This window comes from Poecilia reticulata, linkage group LG19 (assembly GCF_000633615.1).
Source record: "Poecilia reticulata strain Guanapo linkage group LG19, Guppy_female_1.0+MT, whole genome shotgun sequence".
Classification (NCBI taxonomy): Eukaryota; Metazoa; Chordata; class Actinopteri; order Cyprinodontiformes; family Poeciliidae; genus Poecilia; species Poecilia reticulata.
Genome location: NC_024349.1, coordinates 10135990 through 10158091, shown reverse-complemented (window position 1 = coordinate 10158091; position 22102 = coordinate 10135990). Strand labels below are relative to the sequence as shown.

The 22102-nt window shown below is 39.9% G+C and overlaps 1 protein-coding gene across 2 annotated transcripts in view; it reads right to left on the bottom strand.

Annotated features, from left to right (window-relative positions):
* Nucleotides 1-22102, bottom strand: part of LOC103481456 (SPARC (osteonectin), cwcv and kazal like domains proteoglycan 2) — a 68003-nt gene that overhangs the window by 4975 nt on the left and 40926 nt on the right. Inside the window, exons 3-9 of one of the 2 annotated variants that reach the window (XM_008436902.2) lie at nt 14813-14821; nt 12169-12214; nt 5904-6018; nt 2956-3064; nt 2388-2496; nt 1219-1338; nt 910-1128 (exon numbers count right to left, since the gene is read on the bottom strand). In XM_008436902.2, the coding sequence (XP_008435124.1) occupies nt 910-1128; nt 1219-1338; nt 2388-2496; nt 2956-3064; nt 5904-6018; nt 12169-12214; nt 14813-14821 (727 nt within the window). The remainder of the gene's footprint in view (nt 1-909; nt 1129-1218; nt 1339-2387; nt 2497-2955; nt 3065-5903; nt 6019-12168; nt 12215-14812; nt 14822-22102) is intronic. The other variant, XM_017310809.1, reaches the window with a different exon arrangement.

Genomic DNA, 22102 nt, shown 5'->3' with positions numbered 1-22102 from the left:
TATTCTTCTTTTCAAATTGGTTTTATAGAGAGCTCTGCTTCACTGTCTGCAGGATTTTACTGTATTAGTAAATGTAATTTAGGTGTACAGAAAATATAATTGTTATATCATAACACAGAGTTACATTTTCTGTTTCTTCAGAAATTAGAAATACTTTTGCTGTGTGTTCCTTTTAAAGATTCATCTCGATAAACAGAAATGGAATCTCAAGGTCAAAGCGTTACAAAATTTCATGATCAGAAATCAGGCAAAATGAAAATCCTTAATTGGAGAATCTCTAAACAGAACTTTCTATGCGTTTTCATCAAAGTTAATAATGCTCTTAAGCTTGCAACCTCGTGCTACATTCCAATCGAAAAGGGTTTGATTTGTTCAGTCCAAGGTTCTGATGCAAGGGAAAGTTGAAGGAAGAAGGTGAAGAATTAAGCCCTCGGGGACTTGTTAGTGGAGAAAATCAATCAGGAGAACTGTTGTTTGGATTTCAACCTCTAATCACGCTGAGTTCGTTTGTCAGACTTGGAGGAGAATGAATTAATAGAGAGATGACGCAAATCAGCAAACTCCTAGAAAGGCTGTAGGTTCGGCTAGCAGACAGTGGAATACACCCGCTTAGTTCCACACACAAATTGAAAACATATTCATACTAAAATATGTTTGTGACAAAATAGGAAAAACTCAAAACGACGTGAACGTTTTTCCAATGCTCTGTGACTCAAACTTTCTTTAAAGCACGTTTTCTTTAACCCTGTCCAGTCCGTGGTCATATTTTAATGCCTACAGTGGATTTACAATCAGTTTCCGCTCATTTGTTTCACCTACTTTACAGCCACCCTGCCTTTCTTGCTCTACAACTCGGAGGGAGATGAAGACGCCTACTCTCAGCTCCCTTCTTGCAAAGTTTTGACTCACTTTCTCTCCAGAAGCAGAGGCACCACTCTGCCGTGGAGACCTTCCCATCCTTGTAGCTGTCACAGGAGTTGAAGAAGGGCCGGATGCAGATCTCATACTTGTCCAGGTTAATGGCGGCCAGCTCAGTCTGGTCCAGGTACAGGTCGCCGTTGGTGTCCAGCTTGGAGAACATCCAGCCGATGGAGTCCTTGCAGCTGGCTACCAGGCTTTTTTCCAGCACTGTTTAGAAGGAAAAAGTGCACAGCGACGGTTTGTTTCGGGTTTTCATGGCAGAGTTAAAAAGAGTTGCAAGTTCGGAGTTTCTCTAACCCGAGGTGGCACCAGCTCCAGGCTTGCCAGAGTTGTTTTGCTTCGCATTTCCATGAAGGAGCTGGAACCAGTCCCTGAGGCGGTCGCCCAAGTCAGCCAGATCCTGGCCGGTGCAGCTCTCTGGGGGGGAACAAATACGGAAATCCCAAGAATCAAAGTCTGGCACATCCTCCACAGCAAAATGATTTAGCTACATCCCTTAAAGGCAGACAGGAACTCTGTGTGAAAGACACTGATTTTATTACACAGAAAAGCTTTCTATCTGCACTGTTAGGTCTTTGATTGATTCAAACCCCTGATCTGCCAATCAGACAAAACGTTATTTTTACAACTAACTCTGAGATAGGAAATCACTTTCACCCAATCGAAATGCACTTTCACTTTCAAGACATGCTTCTTCCAGGCTGCAGATCAAGTAACATTTCATATGTTTGGCCAATTGGCATTTTTACATGCCCCTGAGCCTCTGCAAATCAATGGTGTTTGGGTCCTTTGATTGATTGTGTACACTCTAAATAATTAATTACTACCTGACTGAAAGAGCAGGAATCCACCAGAGGAACCTTTGGCTAACGATAATCCCTAAGTATTGGTGAGTATTGATCCCACATTGGGACCAAGAGTTGAGTGGATTTGTCTAGTGAGAAAAGGAGACGAAATATATTTCTCTTTTTTTCCCCCTCACTCCCTAAAAAGTAGAGAATTTGATCAGAAGTAGATCTATGTATCAAAAATATTTTCATTCTCGTTAAATAAAATTGATTTCCTTTAATTGTTGATAAATATGAAGATTTTCTTCTTAACTATGGAGTTCTGGGGGTTCAGTGGAAAAGATGGCATATATATAGAATCACAGAAGCAGGATGAGCTCATTTCACTTCAACAAAGATTTTATTTGTTTATGTCCATCTAAATGAGCAGTTTCTAATGACAGATTGAGAGTCATAAGTACTATCTTAATATCTTAGGGAAGATTTTCTGCAGAATAAAAAATTATTTCAGCTCAATCTAATGTCACAGCATTTTGGTGTCCTGCAAAAACCTTGGTCAGAGTATAAAATGTGTGCAGATGTGTGCAAAGAGACACATTTTTAAGGGTAGATATTGCTTCAAAAGACTCCCCAAACCGAGATGCATGAAAATGCAGCAGGTGAAAGAAAGGTACTTGCCGCGTCTCATGTCAGCGTTCGCAGCAGGAGCAGTGGCGCAGGGGCAAAATCCGGAACACATGATCCTCAGGTCTTTACCTGAGAGGCAAGCCTGCTGCTCCAACTTGCACTGCGAGAGAGGGAGGGCGAGAAAGGCACGAACCGAGATAAAATATTTATGAGGCTGACCGCAGGAAAGCGAGATTGTTCATTCAGACGAGACACTGCACTTAAAGGGAAGGCAGCGGGAATGAGCTGTCATTTTCTGCTGTCTTTCTCATGCAAGGTCAAAATTAAAAAGTGCACAGTAAATCGATAGAGTCCTGCTGGTGGACGGTCCACGGTGACGCCGTTCTAAAACAACGCCTCCCCATTAATCACAAGGCCTCGCTCAGCCCGCTTCACATGTCTTCCCGCAAGCAGTGATGAACTGCCGCCTTGGTGCGCCCACGTACGTGTCAGCGTGGCAGGAAACTGCACTTGACTGGTCCTCATGTCATTATTTAAGGACTTGACACAGCCGCCATCCCTTTTATCTTATATATATGCGTATGTATGTGTGCGCGGGTGTGTGTGTGTGTTTTCTTACCTCTGAAGCATAGTTGTGTCCATCGGAGCCACATACTGGTGAAGATGCAGCAACAGGGCAAGGCTTGCAGCTGCTTTCACGTAGCTCTTGTTGTTCTGACTGTTTAACTCTGAGGATGAGAGAGAAAAAAAGAAAAGATACTCTTTCTAGCATTCACATCTACAAAATACAGTCCAGGTCAAAAGGTTGCAAACACTCAAAGCTGACTAGAATATCCACTGTTTGGGCTTTTAAGTATTTATTTTTGGCCTTTCTTCTTCCGGAGTGGAGACTGTTTCTAAAATTTAAATTTTCTCCTATTGACACAGGATGACAATTGTGCAATAAATGTAACAATACTTGGTTAAACATCCATAAGAAAGTTGTGGAGAAACTGCACACATTGTGGTCATCAACAAGCTTTGGGCAAAAAAATGTAATACCTTTCAGACCAGTTTTCTCAACAGAAACCGCAAAGCTCATTTAAATTTGCTCTTTATTGTTCAGTGAAATGAACCTCAGCATGATGCTGCCAAACACCATGTTTGGTGGTGTAATGTTCTCAGTTTTCATAGGAAGCGCTTCGTTTTTGGTTTATGCCTTCACACACTCTGCTAATCTTAAACTCACTTCACAGTTGCTCCAGAATGTCTCAGTTTGTGGTAAACCTGAGGCTTGGTGGTTTTCGGGTTGTACTTTACCAATTCTAAGAACAATTGTCAAATATTCAATCAGAATTCATTTTAAAAATCCTGCTCTGCTGCTTTCTATAATTGGAGGTAGCTGTTTTTTTTTTGCATTCCAAAATAAATGTAATTTTAATACAGGTGTGCAGACCTTTTACATCTCTAATATTCATAGCAAAAATAATTAATGAGGCTTTTTTATGATATGGAGTGGGATGACAGGTGTGAGTGTCCTGATGTACAAACTGGTTCCATACAACCAACCGGCTGCATGCAAAGTCAAAACATGACTGCCTGATTACACAACACTGCTTCATGATGCTTCCTATCAAGTCATTGACAACAGAACTATTTACGTTGCAGTTGTTGGCTTGATTGTTCCCCTGACTGCGACCAAACTCAGCCACTCTTTTTGTGTTCATCTTGTTTCCTCAACTGGTTTTGTCAGCGAGATAAAATTCCATTCCACAAACCTCCAAGGCAGATATATTTCCTAGGAGTGTGAAATTTAAATCAGACACAAGTGAGAAAATATTTTTGTAATTTCTTTGAACAGATCCAATATTCAACAGCTTGTCCTTTTTCAGATTTTTATAGCAGCCAACAAACAGAGTCCTCGTGTTTAGCAGGTAACAGCATCAGGCTCGGCTGCTATCGTCGCTTTTTACTGGTGCCGGGATGATTTGGTGCAGCTACATTCTCACTCATTATCCACCGTTCGACACACATCCCCCCCCACACACACACACACACTCCCACCCACACACCCCTAACCTCCGCTCAGCAGCGAGTCTGTACATGATGCACTTTATTGAAAAAGATAAACCCCTGTCGCTGCAGATAGACTTCTCAGGTAGTAATAATTCACTCCATTAATTCGTTTCAGGCGGCAACACTGCTCATTTGCTTTTCAATCAAAGTGGAACAAATGAGCTCAGGGGAAGATAAATGCTTTTAAAAAGATGTCTACAACTGAACAGGAAAGATTCTTTGTGAAGAGAGAAACCTACATGCGGGCGCCGCAGTGCCGCGCAAAGGTTTACATACATAATACATAATTATACATCTTTACATAAAGATGATTATCTTTAGCATAAACTTCCTATTGTCAATTTTGATGGGATTAATTGTGGACTTGTATGTTTTTTTCAAGTCACGGTAGAGCAGTTGGTTCAAAATCTAAATCACCCTTAGGTGTGAGTGTGTGTGTGTGCATGGCTGCTTGTCCTGTGACAGGACTAATGACCTGTCCAATGGCTGCTGGAGAAAGGCACCAGCTCCCCAGCGTATAGGTAATAGATGGATGTTATATTTTCAAGGTGGAATCACTGAGTTTTATGAATAAAAATAAATATGTGAGTATGGAATGTATTGTGGATTTTTCTCTAAATCAAACTGTTTTAAAGTTATATATAAAGCCTGATGTACGTGGATAAAATGCCCCTTAACTAGCTGCACAAAACCCAAAAGCTTCTTTTAAAAACATTAAGAAGCTGCTGGAATAATTCTGACTTAAAAATTTGGCTGCTCTTCTTGCAGGGCTCATTTAAATCTGTTCATGCCTCGGTGCGACTCAGCTTTCATGCAATGTTTATGAATTTTTAATGGGGTTGAGGTCAGTACCATTTATGAAACTTAATATTAGGTGCATATTGATTGTAAAAGAAATTTTTTCTGGGATTTTGGGATCAGTGTTCTTTCGAGTTGTGGTATTTGGTAAGTTTTGATTGTTCAAGCTCAATTTGTAGTTAACGTGGCTACAAGCTGTAACATTTCCTCATGTAATGTCATACATATCTCCAAATATTCTTTAATCTAAGAATATAAAGCTACACAAGCTTTGTTCTTTCCTTTTTTTCCCCAGCACTGTATCTGCTTTGGCAATAGTTCTAAGAATAAATGATTCAGTGTGGGGTTGGTTTACCATGATTTTAAAATATCACAGTTTCAGAAGCTTTACTTTTTCCCCCCTCACAGTGTTTCTGCAGTTTCAGCCTCTTTTAAACAGACACCAGAGACATTCTACAGTTTTCTTAAGCTGTCCACCAAAAAAACAGCAGTATATGTACATTGTACAACAGAATGATTTATATATATTGTTTAGGTATGTCACATAAAATCCCAAGAAAACACACTGAACTTTATAGCTGTTACAATGTGGAGGGTGTTATAAAAGGGTATTAATACTTTGGCAATGTACTGCTTGTCCACTCAGATCACACATCATCTTTTGCAGACATAAACCGAGGTCCATTCTTATTCAAGGATTGAAACCTTTCCTACCTCTGCTCCAGTTTCTTGCGATTGATGCATGTGGCCCTCTGGTAGCCCTGAGCAACGCACACCTTATGCCGACTGCACTTCACATTCTGGCAGGGGTCCTTAGTGGTGTCGACAGCTGTGAATGCATAACGAAAATCAACATTGCAGATGCAGAGTTGTCAGTCACAGCAAAAAAGTTTGAAATCTCTTGTTTTTTCATCTTCTGAAAAAGAGAGACATGTCGTTGCTGTTTGTTCCTTTTGACAAGGAGCAAGTGTTTGGGGGAATGATTTAGAATGCGCAAAACAGGGAGAGCTGCCATTTCTTCGTGCAGCATTATCGATTTCTGTTGATTCAATACGCCGCCTGAAATTATTTTTTGTTCTTGCAAAACTATGTTTCGTACGAGCAAGCGAGCGCAATGGAAATCAGGAAGTGCGCGGTGGAAAAATAATTCCAGCAGTGCTTCACAAATGAGCCAATTGTCTGCACTGCCAAAAACATTGACGCCCGGTTGTCATTAGTGAGGCGGCACATCATCTGTAGCAGTGCCTGCAGTCTCAGGCAGTTGTCTCTGACTGCAAGGAAACCTGACAGCACTGATTGAGCATCTTCTCCTCTCGGCTTGCCACATCTCACTTCCCCCACGTCAACTCGTCACTGTCTTTCCCCATCTTGCCTCCACTCTCTCTCTCACACAGAAACAAACACTCCCATCTATGTCTCATGCATTCCCTTTTTTCTTCCCTACAGACCCCCACCCTCTCTTCTCCACATCCTTTCTCTCCCCCCCCATCTTTTCAGAGAGTCAAGCGGTTCAATGCCAGCCTCTTTTCCACTGATAGACCGAGACGGAAATAGCACAGCATCCTCCACCTGCCTCAGCCAACGGTCAATGCCGCTGGAAAGTAGATGTCGCACCTTCGCAGTCCATTTGTCGCCTCAGAAAACTCAGAGGCTCTACATCAAATTAAAAGTGACTGGCAGGGGGGGGGGAAAGTCGCACAGAGAAATTTAAGCTGTGAAATCCTGAGTCAGCTTCAAGCAGCTGTTTCAGTCAACTTGGACATTAAACAAGCGGCGGAAAGCCAGACTTCTGCAGATCTGGTGTCTAGGTGCCACCTTAAGGAGCTGGGTAGAATGAAACTGAAGACTTTCTAATGAACCCACGCATAATTTGAGACAAAAAGAAAACATAAATTGTTCATAGTGTTTTTGCATGACTACCCTTTCATCGTGCCATTGCTTAATGAGCGTTTGTTCGTCTTGTGCTTCACTACCTGGTGCATTTTAACAGTGATAATCATTGCATCAATTCCAAGCAAACCTCAAGACAAAATTATGTAGATGCATTCAGAGAAAATGCTTTTGATTCATCCTCTGTTAAACAAATGTGCAAAAATGTTCAGCCTAATTAGGAACTGTGGCCATATTTGGAAAACCTTTCGAAGAATTCTTTTTTTTTCCAGTTATCAATATTTTTCGCTAATACTTCCAGATCATCTTTAATAGATGAATATACAGTAAACTACATGTAGGTCACTAGTAGCCTTTTTAAATGCTTTAATTAGAGATTTTTTTGTTCATCATGCAAGTCTTAACCCAGAGTCGGATTGCAAGTGTAGTAAAAATAATAATTGTAATGCTTTGGGGGATGGCAGCTGATGAAATCCTTGTGTAATATATAGAGAAATAAGGTCTCAACTCAAGCTGAGTTCCAGAAAACTTACTGTTGCTGAGTTCTTCTAACATTAAACATGTATGTTAGGAGAGAAAAAAAAACATACTGTGAGCATGTTAGCATGACAATACTGTGGAAGAGCATGCTATCATCAGTTGTTTTCATATAAGCCTATCCTGCAACATGGCAACACTCTTCTGTGTGGAAGTTGTTATTGCGGCAGGATCAACTGTTTACTTTGCCAGGAACTTTTGAACAAAAGACAGGATTTAAGCAAAAACAGCAAACTGAAGGCATTCATTCGTTAGTTCTATTTCTCATGTAAAACATTAGATTATAAATTGTTGGCAATCTTTTGGAAATTTGAAAGTTAAGTAACGACATTCTCCATAGCATACTCCTATCTATCTAATCTTCACAGTTCCACTAAATTTATAAACTATCTTATGAAAAACCTGTTTTGTTTTTTTTTACCTTGCGATGTTGGACAAAAGTGAGTAATTTATCTTTAAACTGATATTATGATATGGTGCAAATCCACATATTCAGTTCTCCCAAGAGAAGACCGTAGTTTGTTTGGTTCTGCAACTTTGGGATTTTTCAAGAAAAAACCTTGTTTCATTTTGCTACCTTGTTCATTTTTCTTAAACAAAAATAAATAAAATAAATAAAAAAACAGATGCAAGTTAGAGCATCAGCAACTGAAGCAACACTGGAAACTGGTATTTGCTCTCACTAGTTTTCTTATTGGTGATCAAATAGCTGATTTACCTCTATGTCACCATTTGCTGCAAGAGCCTGCTAATAGCACATTTATTATGTGTTTAAACTAGAATTTATTTAAAGCATCCAGTTCACCAGACACCCTAGGAAACAGCACAGCCAATCCCAGTCTCTAGTATCAGCTTTTTAAATTTCTTTGAAAGGCCTGGCAATAAAGCTTATACCTCTTCAAAGAGCTAACGCCTAAATTACCCAACTGCTTTATAAAGTTAATTTGTTGCTATGAAAACATAAAAAAGACTTAGACAGAAAATAATGAGTGAGATTGGATTAGTATTTCTGTTTACAAGGTTGCTCCAAATTAAATTGAAGCTCTACTTCCTACTGAGGTTTAAAAAAAAAAAAAAACTATTTCAAAACGTTATTAACCCCCAAAGAGAAATTGTAGCATGAAGGCTCTGCCAAACAGAGCTCAGAGTTGTGCAGAGCTCACAGCTCATAAAATTTTGAAAAAAACAAAACATTTCATATAAAAGATTTTGTGACCACTACACTTTAATTTGTCCCAGCAGAGGAACAATAAACAGACTTCATTGCACATATGAGCAAATTTGGCCCATGGACCATCTTAATGCTGGCAGTCTTAAATGACAACTCCATCTAACCTTACTCAAACCCCTGCAACGTAAAGTACTGTCAAATAAAACAAACAACGCGTGATATCTGGTTATTCCGGTTTATAACTACCCAATGACACAAAATATTTCCAGAAAGATTTGAACCAGCCTTAATAATGCTGTCTATTTTTCTTTTCCGTCTTTTAGTGTCAATTGGTATGATCTCATGTGTGTCGAATGCAGCACTAAGATGCCAATATTTTAGATGCACCATGCTGTTTAAAATCAGTCAGAAGCTTTAAAGTTAATTTTTTAATTTGCAGTTACACTGCAGGGTATTTATGTTTTTAACTGTGCAGAAAATTGCATTTAAATGATAATAAAAAAGTATAAAATGCACTTTTTGACCATGTTAATCCTAAATCCATCATTATTTTTTGTTTAGTTGATTGCGACATAATGCTTTCTCCTAACAGGCATTTAAGATGAACTTTGACTTCACTTTTTTTGTCATAATTCCTCACAGTATTGCAGTTTGTTCTTGTGAAAAAAGTTGAATGGTTTTTATTATTATTATAGATTCCAATAGCGATGTGTAGCTTCACATTATAAACATAATTTATGTTTTCTGAAACTCAAAGACAAACAGATTTGATCTAATCTCACAAACTGCTTTATTAATAAATCCTTGCGTAGCTGCTCCACTGTTGGCTTGCAAACTTGTAAAATCAAGAATTCACTGAAACAAACAGGAACCAGCCTGGCAAATGACTGATTTCAAAGTGTGTTTGATGATCTGAAACATTTAAGTGACAAAAAAAGATATTAAATCTACAAGGGAGTCAATACTTTTTAATAGCACTGGAACACTGCGCCCATTTTCTCTCGTTATAATCACGCCTCCACAGAAATCCATCTGCTTTAGCATTCCATATTTCTGACATGTTTTCCAATCAGAATCCCCACATTTCAACATGGCACCTGAGATCATCAGCGGACCCATTCGACGTCCATTTGTTTTCCATTTGCTGAAGCACAGTGAGCTAAAATAAAGCCTACATTGGACAGACTTTAGGTCACTCATTGTGCTTCTAAAATATTAAAGTCTAAGGAAGACAGGCCCATTAGAGTGTGAGCTCATGAGATATGTTCTCTGATTTGTGAAAGTTATAGAAACTGGAGCAGAAAATTTTCATTAAAATATTCAAAAAGCAAAAAAAAAAAAGTTAAATTGGTTCACACAAAAGATGTCAGGGTCAAGAACGGCAGCTCCTCTGTTAAGTCAAAGCATCAGGCTTTTAGAGCATTCCTTAAACTGTTGAGCTATCTGTTGAGCTGATGTCTCAATCAGCTCACATGAAAGGCAGTCAGCGGCTGAAATTTTCTGATGTGTCTTTTGTTGTAGGTCTGCTGCTACACCTTCCAGGAGTCTTTCCTGTCTTGGGAAATTTGCAAAGAAGACGTCTTTGATCAATTAGATCTGCAGAATTAGTCCCAGAGGGAGCTGTGATGGGGTATGAAATCAATCGTATTCAAATGAACGCCACCCACACTCCAGCAAGCAAAGCATTTTTTTTTTTTTTACAGGATTACACAAGTTATTCCTCTTGTTGTTTTCCGAGATGAGTGGGGAAAAATTCCAGCTTCAGGCAGTGCAGCTGGGGTGTTAAGTCCGACACCCCCACTCCAGTACTCCCCATTCACCAGGGTCTTACTGAAAAGGGTCTGCTAATTAGCTGCAATGTGCACATAAAGGTGTGTGTGTGCATGCGGGTGTGTGTGTGTGAAATGATTGATGACACAGTTTATGATTCTGACCTTTCAAAGAGTGAGCCCAAAGCTGGATGGAGAGTAAAACTGAACAGTTGCATAAGCAAAGCAACCACCCAACATCTCTGCTGAAGCTAAACTGGAAACACAGCAGCTGAAACCAGCAACGTAGATACATGTATGAAATATCTTTTTTTTTTCAGACTGCATAACATGGAATTTGAACATGATCATCCCTTTGTGATGTCTTCTTTTAGGAATCACTGATTCATCATGGCAGCGGATGAAATCTGCTTTATAAAGGTTTGTCTCCAGTGTGACCTACTGTACTACAGCATAAATTACAAACTGTTAACGGCAGGCATCTTGGCAAAAACACGGCAATGTTCTGCTTGGGGAAAGTCTGACCCATTAGACCTGGCAGAGCATGAATATTCCTGGGTAGCAGTGGATCAGAAATCTGTTTAAAACAGTTTATAGCTGTAGCTGCTGATTTGACATCTAAGGTCCATAGATTTATCTAACCCCGATGCACCCATCGGGCATTTTTGAATTTTTTCAAACTGTTCTTTTTTTATTATAATCATTTGGTGATTATTTTGGCTGAGTCACTGAAATCCATTAATCTTGCATAATATTTTCATTATGTATTTTGCGATTAAATTCTTGCACCTCAATACTGATGTTTTTGCCAGAAATGTCTTAAGTAACTTCGGATTTGCTGAACACTTCCAAAAATGTAACCATTTGTTGTATTGCTCCCTTTTAAAATAACAATTTAATTATTTGAAATCTCTATTACGTATCAGAAAAAAAAAAGGAAAAAGGAAAGTTAACGAGGTTTGGAGTTGACTGAAATGCCGTTCACCTGGAGAATAAATACTTTTTTGAAACTGTTCGTGAAAGTAGGGAATCTGTGAAAGCACTTTCTCCATGAGTAAATTTTCTAAATGCCCAAGGTAAATAACAATATTTCTCTGGTAGCTAAACTTCGAATTCACATGTTCTCTGTTCCTCCTCCGCAGCTGAATTTCGAAAGGTGAGATTTTCTTTTTCTCAGCAAGGAACCGACCCCTGTGGATGAAAATGAAGCCTGGTGGGAGTTCTGACTTGAGCTCTCAGCAACAAAAGCAATTATAGCTGGTTTTTTTCTAACTAATGGATCCAACTGAAGGCACAACCTCTACTTTTCTGAATCACAGCTGTGTTCTCACCCTCAACAAAGCTCAGGCACCACAGCCAAGTGCTCCAATCCAGCTGTCTGACCTCAGCAAGCACTAAAAGAAGTCAATGCTTTCACAATAGGTGCCAGGCCATTTACTGCCTAGAAATGATGCCTAATGGCAAGCGATATTTTCCTTTTGTTTTTTTTTTATAACATGATTGTCTTGATAATAGTGTACATTATTGTAATAGAACACTTTAAATCAAAGCTTAGACTTATTTGCTCTTTCTGGCCCAAAAAAAAAAAAAAACTTTCATTTTTGCTACTCACTTTCCTCAGAGCCGGTGGTCTCCTCAGCATTTCTGATGTAGTCATCCTGTAGAACAAAAATATTTGCATTATTCGATTTTATTATTTATGCCAGAAAGAAACATGGAAGCTCAAGTCATGCAATAATGGAAATCCAGATAAGCATACTTAATTAAAGAATATATAAGAAGTGAGACGTACGCTATAAATAACATTCAGAACTGACTTCATTTGCTGAGGTTATTATGCAGAAGGGAGTTTGCATGTTTCCTACTGAATGTGTAGTTTTTTTTCAAGGTACTAGCGTGGATGGATGTTTAAAACACTATATGTGGCTGAAAACTAACACCTTACATATGCAATCCTCACCGTGAAGGATGATGGTGTCATACTGCAAAGGTTTACCTTACAGCAGTATGGTAGACCCTAAATGACTGTGGTGAAGTTACAAAGGATCATGTCATATTCAGGCATTAGAATGGCCTATTCAAAGTCCAGATCTAAATTAAATTTGTAGAGAAACGTGAGATCTCCAGCTCTTCTAAAATGGGTTTGTGCTATTTTTGCTCTTACAAAGTAATGACTTTGGGGTGGAGTTGAACTTAAATGCCAGCTCTCCTTGTCAGATTTCGTTTTGAAGAAGTCTTGAGAACCATATGTCTTCGAGGAAGGCTGGGGTATGTACGCAAGAAAAGAAAACTAATAAAACCTTGCCTGTTATTGTCCATGACAATATAAAAACAGAAGCTGCAGCTGGAGCAACAAACCTAAGCAAACTTACTGAGCTGAATTCCCTCCAGGTGTTTTAGTATCGACATGACATGAAGCTACAACTAATCGTACCCCAGTGTGCAGTGGAGTAGGTAAAGCTGGTCTTATATGCAAACAAGCAGCGATTAACAGACACAGCATGTTGAACTACATCCTGCTATCGCACAACTGCCTTGAATTTCAATGGGAAAGAAGATCATCTATAATATAATATTAACTCAGGAGGACAAATGTCATACTTTACAGATTGAACTTGCAAAAAAATGGACAATCATTTGTCATTTCCTACTATTTTTCTGCTACGTCTACGGAGTAAGACTCAAATAAAACAAACGTGAAAAGGCTTGGTTGTTACGCACCTTCGCAAGTATGTATTGTGTTGACTAACGGTGTTGAAGAGTTTCCCTCCTTGACTCGTTGACTTGGCAACACGTCAGAGAACAGCTTAGATCAAAAATAATTTTACACTTCTGCAGTTCTGGGAAAACTGAGCAAACACGAGGGATCTTGAGGATCTTTAGCACAAGGTTTGTTTACATTCCCCGGTAAAGAGTGAAGATCTAAACACATTCTGAATCATGCAGACATAGTTTCTAAAATAAAGTAATCTTCACAAAGCCAGGCTCTGAACTTTGAATTCATCACCGCTCCTGCGCCGTGAACGGGGAATATTTACAAACGAACACATTTTTTTTAAGTTGTCCCTGAAGGCGTTGTGCTGGAATGATAAATTCTGTTTCCCCCATTTTCATCCACTCTGACCCATTTCTCCTTCTGTCAGGACAGCGAGGATCAACTGCTTGCTATTTAGCACAAGTCCTAGCGAGGACCCCGAGGAGCAGGTCTGATCATTTTAGCTCAGACTTATTCTGGTGAGGGGATACGGAGACTGAGCTCTCAAGTCAAGCTGAACAAGAACACCCAAAAGGCGGCTCCAAATACTGTGAACAGAGTGAGACATAAAAAGAATACGCTTTGAGTTTTTACCTTTTTTTTTTTCTTTTTTTCCATCCCTGATATTACAGTTTCCATCTCAGTCAGAATACATTCTTATTCATGAGTTGCGTTTCGTATTATTTCATCATTAGTGAAGCATCTGTGAGTTTGACTTTGGCTGTAAGTTTTTTAGCTGTTTGTGTTTTGCATGTTAATGCGCCTAACTCTGAATGTGTTTGTGTTGCAGCTGAATTGGAGTCAAAGGCTGCACTCCACTGCAGCAGAAATATATGCTGTATTATATTGATTTGGGTGTGTGTTTGTGCTTTAAAAAGAATTATCTCTCACCCATCAGGCAGCCTGCGAGACGCGACTGAACAAACGCATACTACCGTGCCCTGCAGTCGTATTTATCTTTGAACTTTCTTTTTTTTTGCACTTGTTGTGGTATAGTCACAAACATCAGTGGTTTTTATTGGATTTTGTGTGATAGACCAACACAAAGCAATGCATAACTGTGGAGATGAAGGAAAGCGATACAGGATTTTTATGAATTATGAAAATCTGAAAACTGCTTGACTACTTACTTCATGTAACCTTTTTTTTTTTTCTACAATTCCAGCAGCTGGGATATGTTTCTACCAGCTTTGCTTTTCATCATTCATCTTTACGAAAGAGCTCAACCTCAGTCAGATGGGATGAAGAGCATCTGTGAACATGAATTTTAAAACACAGATTCTCAGCTACGTTTTTGGTCTGGACTTTGCCAATGCCACTCTATGGACTCTTATCTTTTACCTAAATAAGTTTATTGCAGCTTTGGTTAAATTGGAAAAGAAAAAAAATATCTTGACGTTTATGGTTTTAGCGCAAGGAGGAGAAAAAGTCCTAGGCGTATTGATACTTTTGCAAGGCACAGAACAGCACAACACAAAACAAAGGACAAGGAGAGACTAACCTCAACTTCCTGTGGCAGAAACCAGCAGCGTGGAGGGAATGGAGAAAGAAAAAAATATATATGTCATGTTAAAATTTATAACAGATTTCTTGTTGCTACTGTTTAGCATGTAGAGATCCATTTGGCCATAGCAGGAGTTAAGCTGTCAGACCGTAACACACTGACTCCAGGGATTGCACAAGAATTCACAGGGGATTATTTGAACCTATTAACTGAAAATGATCAGCTGCCACTTCTATTAGCTGGCAAGGGTCCTGAGCGCCAGGGGTGGGCTCCATTCTCTGTCTGTGATTGCGTCCCAGAAGGCAACAGTCTCTCTCTTCCAGCTCAGAAGTTGTGTTTTTAGCTGTAACTACTGTAAGCTTTGTGAGGACACAGGGATGAATGGTTAGGAATCTTTAAATTCAACAGGAAGCTGGGATGTTTTTCTATCGTAGCGGCAAGAACAAACTAGACAAAGAGCTGACGACAGAGAGATGTAGCTTCTTTAAAGGATAACCTTGAGTCAACATATCAGTGACGGTTTCCCTTTTATCCCATTTCACCTCCCGGGTTCCAGTCCAAGGGCATTACACATCAATAACCACCTCAGCCTCTCCCTGTGTGTTTTATCCTCCAGAAAAGCAGTGTGTTTAAGAGAAACACAACAGTGTACGGTTTGCTTCATTATTAAACTACCGTATAAAACAGCACATTCTTTTAACATATATGCACCAATACATGGTGAAAGTGTAAGTCATAAGTAATTCCTTTCCTATCTCATTCAGATTGACTAAATCTCTGGTTTTTCAATAAGTGACTTGTATTCTAACAATTACCCTTTGCAAAAGAAACTGATCACCTTTGAAAGAGTTACCTCAGCATCACTCAAATACAGAACAACATTGTCCTCATAGAGGGTAACTTTATGCTCCACTCTGTTAAAATCTTGAGATTTAGAATTGTGTGGCTCTGTAAACGGCATGAATATGAGTAGAGAACAAATGCAACTTTGCCTCAAGCCTCAAAATAAAGAGCTTGGGTATGTCATTGATTCTGATTCCACATAAGGAGTTATCGTAAACTTTGAGGTCTGTTGCTGCTGCTGCTCTCCAGAGACCAAACCTACAACTAGCTGTGAAAAAGTATTTCTGATTTAACAAGTCAGAAGGTTTTTTGTTTGTTTGTTTTGAATCAATACTTGACATTTTGCTTCCAAAGTCTCTTTATTTGGTAGTAACTTTGAGGAAGCAGTGCAGTCTGCTGTTTTTTTTTGTTTTTGTTTTTTATTTTAGCTGTTTTTCACTGCTTTCTCTTTTTTTACTTTATCTGGATTCACAAACACAATGGAAACACATTCCCTTTTTTTTACATCAGCTTGCAATAAATACAGCAGTTGCAGTGAAGCGACCAAAAAGGTAGAAAAATATACACATATTATGTATTTGTATATTATACATACCTGCCATTTTTTTAGCCTTGCCTCCTTACTCTTTTCTTTAGTCATGCATGGCGTCTTCCTCACTTTCCTTTGTTTTGACTTAAAATGTGCTTTCTACATTGAATCTGACATAAAGTTTCCTGAAAAATAATCTACTTATAATTGGTAAAAGCCAAAATATCATACAGAAAAGCTGTTGTAACAGTAGCACCTACAACATCATAGAAAGCAACCTTTCATTGTCAGATTTGCATTTTGACACTGAAATTAATAGTAAAAGGTCAAATGCTGAAATTTCCCATACACATACCATTACAGATCACTAGCCATAAGGCAGAGAATCAGGCTACATCAAAGATGCTCGACCCTTACATCACATGTACTTAGTTAATTAGCTGCAAGGATTTTGCAGTTGCCTGAACTGACATAAGACCAAGAAAGGGTTTAAATGCAGAAGTCCTTTTCTTTTGTCAGCAGCAGTGTGACAGCAAGGACGGCGGCTGTGTTTAGTCCTTCACCAAGGTTGAGAGCTAATGCTGTCCCCATGAATCCCAGGGAGGCAGCTGCAAGAGTTCCTCGACAACAGCTAAGGAGGGAGGGGAAAGATCAGGGAGCAACGGTGGGGGAATGATATTCATGCTGGAGGTCCCCTGAGCTGATTCATATCACACACACCACCTCTCCTGCCATTTGTCAACAAGGCTGTAACGCAAGCCGGTGTAAAACAGAGCCAGGAGCCTAATGGAGCTTGACTATCCAGATGCTGCGACTGCTCCTCCTGGACTGCTTGCCGGTATTAGGCTGACAACGTTTGGCCGCAAGCCTGACTGCACTCCTCTGAGTTAACGTCTAGCTCACCTTGCCAGGGCCTTGTCTGCTGGAGACATAAATACCACTAAAAACCCCTCAACCTGCCAGCTGCAAACCTCAGCCAGTGCTGCAGCACAGAAAAAAAAACATTCTAATCACAAGCATTGACATCAAAAATGTTTATGCACATTGGATTCCAGCTCAGCATGACTGCAGCAAGGCTGCTCCTAAACCGTTTAACTGCATGTCTGTCTCATTGAATGATATGAAGTTCAATGCCGTTTGTAATGGGATTTGGCTCGCAGTGCTCCAGTTACTCACTGTGACACACTGCATTTGGTGCCATATAATAATGTCTAAAATAATGACATCTATTTTACAAGTTCTTTAAGCCGACAGAACGTTTCTGCAAGCCCAGAGATTAGCTCTGGACCATTTGACAGTATAATAAACAACTGAACAAATAGAATCTGTCATAAATTGTCAAAAAGCATCAGAGAGTAGCATCAGGCCATATAGACCAACATTTTCAAAGGCAAAATAAAGAAAGACATAAACTTCAAAGCTCAAAATAAACAAAAAAGTAATGACATAGTGGAAAATAGACAACGTTGTGTTTTGGAGTGATATAATTCTTCCAGAACTCAATGAAATGCAGAAAAGAAAAGCTAAACAGCTTTGATAGACATTCCACGTTTCTTTATAAACATATAATTCTTTTATACAAAAGTGGATATGACTTGTTTTTCCGAGGCTCAATAACATTTTTAAATAAAGCATCAGATTCAGCAAAAACCGTTCCAACAATTTGAAAGATTAAAACAAAAAGTACCCAGAATTTCACGTGGCCGTGATCTTCTGGTCATTTTCTTTTCATTTAAACTTCAAATCTAGCAAAACTACTGGCACCAGGAACTATGGGAGCCTGGATGGGAATGTAGGCTATAAGTGTCTGAAATCATGATGCTGATTCTTTGGTATATTTCTTGCAACTGTCCCATGAACCAATTCAATCAGCTACACAAAGGTAGGTAAACTTTTCAGAAGAAATCCCCCACTCTCTGTGCAATAACAGCTTGCCTCATCCTCTGCAGTATTCCTTATTGATTTTCTGAGGCCAATATTTGCTGCGAGAAAATCTCTTAAGCTGCCGGATATGAGATGAAGGTTAAATGATGATCTGGACGTTTTGCATCCCCCACTAGTTGTCATTTATCCAGCTTCTTGAAGTCATTTAGTCTGCCGGTGACTGGATAAACACAGGCTGATGGATAGACTAGTGTTCTGGGTCATGTCTGTAATGAAAGAACAGAACCAGCAGAGGCTTTTTCTCCAATGATTGCTCCACTCTGTGCTCGGGTTGTGTCGTACGATTGGATCACTGATGTGCATCAGACTGTTTGACTGGCAGAACAATGTCAGCTCATCATTTCGCTCCGCCGTGATTTGCACGGTAATGTGTTTTGCCTGATTAATGCAGCTGAATTAGTTGCGTACCCCCAGCCCGTACTTTAAATTGCTGCAAAGGGCACACTGTTCGGATGCTGTCTTAAATCCATCCTTTCCGTAGTTACCGTGGAGCAGCGGGAGTGCATCTTCGCTTCGCCGTGTCATTATGTCTCTGCGATTCAGCATGCTGGGGTCTAAGTGGTGGAGGTAATATCTGGTTCTGTTTGTGGCCTGCAGTCTCGGAAAATCGCAGAGGACTTGGTAAACAGAGGAAGGCGCAGACAAATCACAGATTCAAACAATCGTAAATGCACTGTAGAGTTTCTGAAATGACGCTGCTCACTGTTTTAATCTGAACCACTTACATTTTCACATTCCGCAACCCAAAAGCATTTATTCGGTGTTGTACAAAATTGCGAAGTGGGAAAAATAATGTGTGGTTTGTGAATGTTTCTGCAAATAAAAATTTAAATAACCTCCCACTACAATTAAAGCGGTGGGTTTGAGGAATGAGACTGTGTTTGTTGCCATTTTTTTTTGCAAATATGGTCAATCCAAGTCTGACTCAAAGGAGTCAAGTCTTCCCATAAACAATTTAGGTTTAGATTTAACTGGGAAATTCTACTATGTTAAAATGCTTTGATCCAAATCATTCAAATAAACCTCTGGCTGTATGTTTGTAGTCGTTCTGCTGATGGATCATGAACCTACGCCCCATCATTAACAGCTTTTCTTCAAGGGCTGCTGTCTTCACATCAACTCTGACCTGCTTCCCTGTCCCTGCTGAGGGAAAGTATATCCACAGCATGATGCTGCGACCACAATGCATCATCATGGACACACAAAGTGTTTTGCATTTTGGAGATACAGTTCAGTTTTGGTCTCATCTGACCAGAGCCACAAAGTGGACATTTATTATAATTTTTTATTATTATTTCACGGAACAGCTTTATTTATACTGATATAACTTCTAAAGGCAACTTGTTGCAGTCAATGGTTATCAAAGTAAAAGGGAATGAATTTAAATGAACACTTCAGAATTTCATGTGTTAAAAAAAGAAAATTTTCCTGTCACTTTGCAGATATATGATACTATGTATTTGTCAGTCACATAGTTTGAATGAAATATGGAAGTTTGTGGTTGCAGTGATTATGATACTTTTGCAAGAGACTAGTATAAAAAAAGCTATTGTGTTTTCACTTATAAAAGAAACAGAAACCACAGCAACAACTTTAGATGTGCTTGCAAATCATACCTTTTGCACTACAGATAATGTGACAGATGTAAACATTTCTGCTGCAGCAGAGGCAGACTGGCTCTGTGGTTGCATTGCGTTCTTCTTAAGTTAACTGTGTACCACAGATATGAAGTCAGAGATTTTCCCATCACATTTCAAAGACAAAAGAAGAAACCCACAGAGAAATATGGCATAGTCTCAGTTGCAACAAATACCCGAGTATTATAGGATTAAGTTGCTGCTGAGCAACACAGAGCTGGATAAAATTGATCATCTGTGCTGGACTGCTCGGGGGGCTTTGCAGGCAAAGGACACATGTTGTTTCACAAGGTAAGACACCTGCCTGCAATGCAGTGCAGTGCAGTGCAAGCACAATCAGCAGCCATATCTGCACAGTGAAGGGCATGTCTCTTTAGTTGAGCAACAAAGTGGCCAGCTGCGAAAGCGCGCATCCATCCAAAACATTTGCACACTGCTAAAATGCAGAAAACACTAAGGCTGGCTGAGTTTCTGCAAACAAATGCAGCTAGGTAAACTAAATTCATGGTGAAAGCACAAGATGCTTCATGCCCAGGCTACATAAAAAAAAGGCTGGAAACAACAAGGCTTTCTTCATAAAAGGAGATTCCATCAGCTAATAACAGCAGATTTCAAGACGTTGCGTCACAAAAAAAATATAACGTGCTCTTCTCAGGAGTCCTTCAGCTGCGGTCTCATATCACAGATGAAGTGATCAAACGGCAACCCAGTTCACTTTGCTGCTGCAGGCTTCACAGCCAAATTGAAGCGCTGGATACTCAGCGAGATGCAGTAATTGGAGAATATAGTGGCGCAGAAAAAAAAAAAATGGATTCGGTCGGATCACACTGCTGAGCAAAGCAGAACCCTGGAACAACAGTCTCTGCAGCATCTTATCGCTTCCACCCCCCACAATCCGTTTGCAAAACAAAGAGGCAGAAAGAGAGGAGGCGAGACTCCAGGTTGAGCTCTACATGGATGCCCCAGGGACCTTGGAGCTTATGCTCAACTGTCTTTAACGTGTCGAACCTCGGTGATTCTGATACAATGTTAGAAGAAGAGCCTCCAAGAAGACTAACGCAAAATCTGGCAAGTGGGCTATTTCCACTTTGTAGAAACTCGACTCATCAGTATTGATTTGCAAACACACACACACACACACACACACACACACACACACACACACACACACACACMCACGCGCACACACGCCCACACACACACACTCGTTTGTCTAGCTGTCTTTGCAGAGACTTTCCATTGACTTCCATTCATTTCTACAGTCGAACTCCAACCACAACTCAATTCACACCTTGGACCTAAACTTTACCCCGAACCCAAAAAAAGCATTTCTTCTTTGGGAGCAGTGAGTCCCCACAATGTAATATGTGCCAGGAAAATGGTCCCCACAATGCATCAAATACAGAACACACTCCCACACACAACAGGCTTCTAGTGGCTTTGATGAACCAGTGATGTCACTCATGCTCTATGACATCACTGATGACTTTGATCCATCTCCCTTTAATCCCAACTCATTTGTGTTACATGTCAGATTGCTCTACAACTCCGAATAACAATACTGGCTTTTACATACGTATAATCTTGACTTTTCAATAAGTGTACAAAAAATGTCCGAAGATAGGAGTTTCACACATGTGCCTGGTGAGCTTGCCAGAATTTTAAATAAAGTAACTTTTGATGATGTTATACAGAGAAGACTGAAGGAGGAAAATCAACAACTGAAACAGATTGCTGAATGTCTCAGTTGGAAGATAGAGCGCRCCAAGACTTCTGGAAATGCTTCCACGCTACCAGACCTGCAAGCAGAGTATGAAATACTGGCAAGTCAAAACAACACACTCCGTGYGCAGCTCGGGTCGGTTCATGAAGCGMTTCATGAGACAGGGCGCAGTTACCTGGAAACAAAAGATTCWGTGCGTTTTTTTGAAGTTGTCCAACAATCGCTCAGAAGAAAACTCCAGAAGCTTCTGATTGACTTGAAGGAGGCAGAGCTGTTCGCTGATGAGCAATCTGGAGAGAGGGACAACCTCTGCGATGAAATTGAGTACATGCATCGCCAACGTGAGAGAGCTCGTCAAGAAATTGAGAACTTGAACAGGCAGAACATGAAYTTGATGAGGGAAAATGCWCAGATGAGAGAAAGGCTGGGTGAACCAGAACAGCTAGAGAACCAGGAACCTCCWTCAGTTCTGAGAAAAKTCCTTACKTGGGTAACTACCGTTTTCAAGAATATGTACCAGTCAGGAACACTCAGATACTGGGTGCCACTATGGATCTTCTAATTCCACTGGTTGGTCTGGAAAATCTGGTACCTTGCTCTAACAGGTTGCT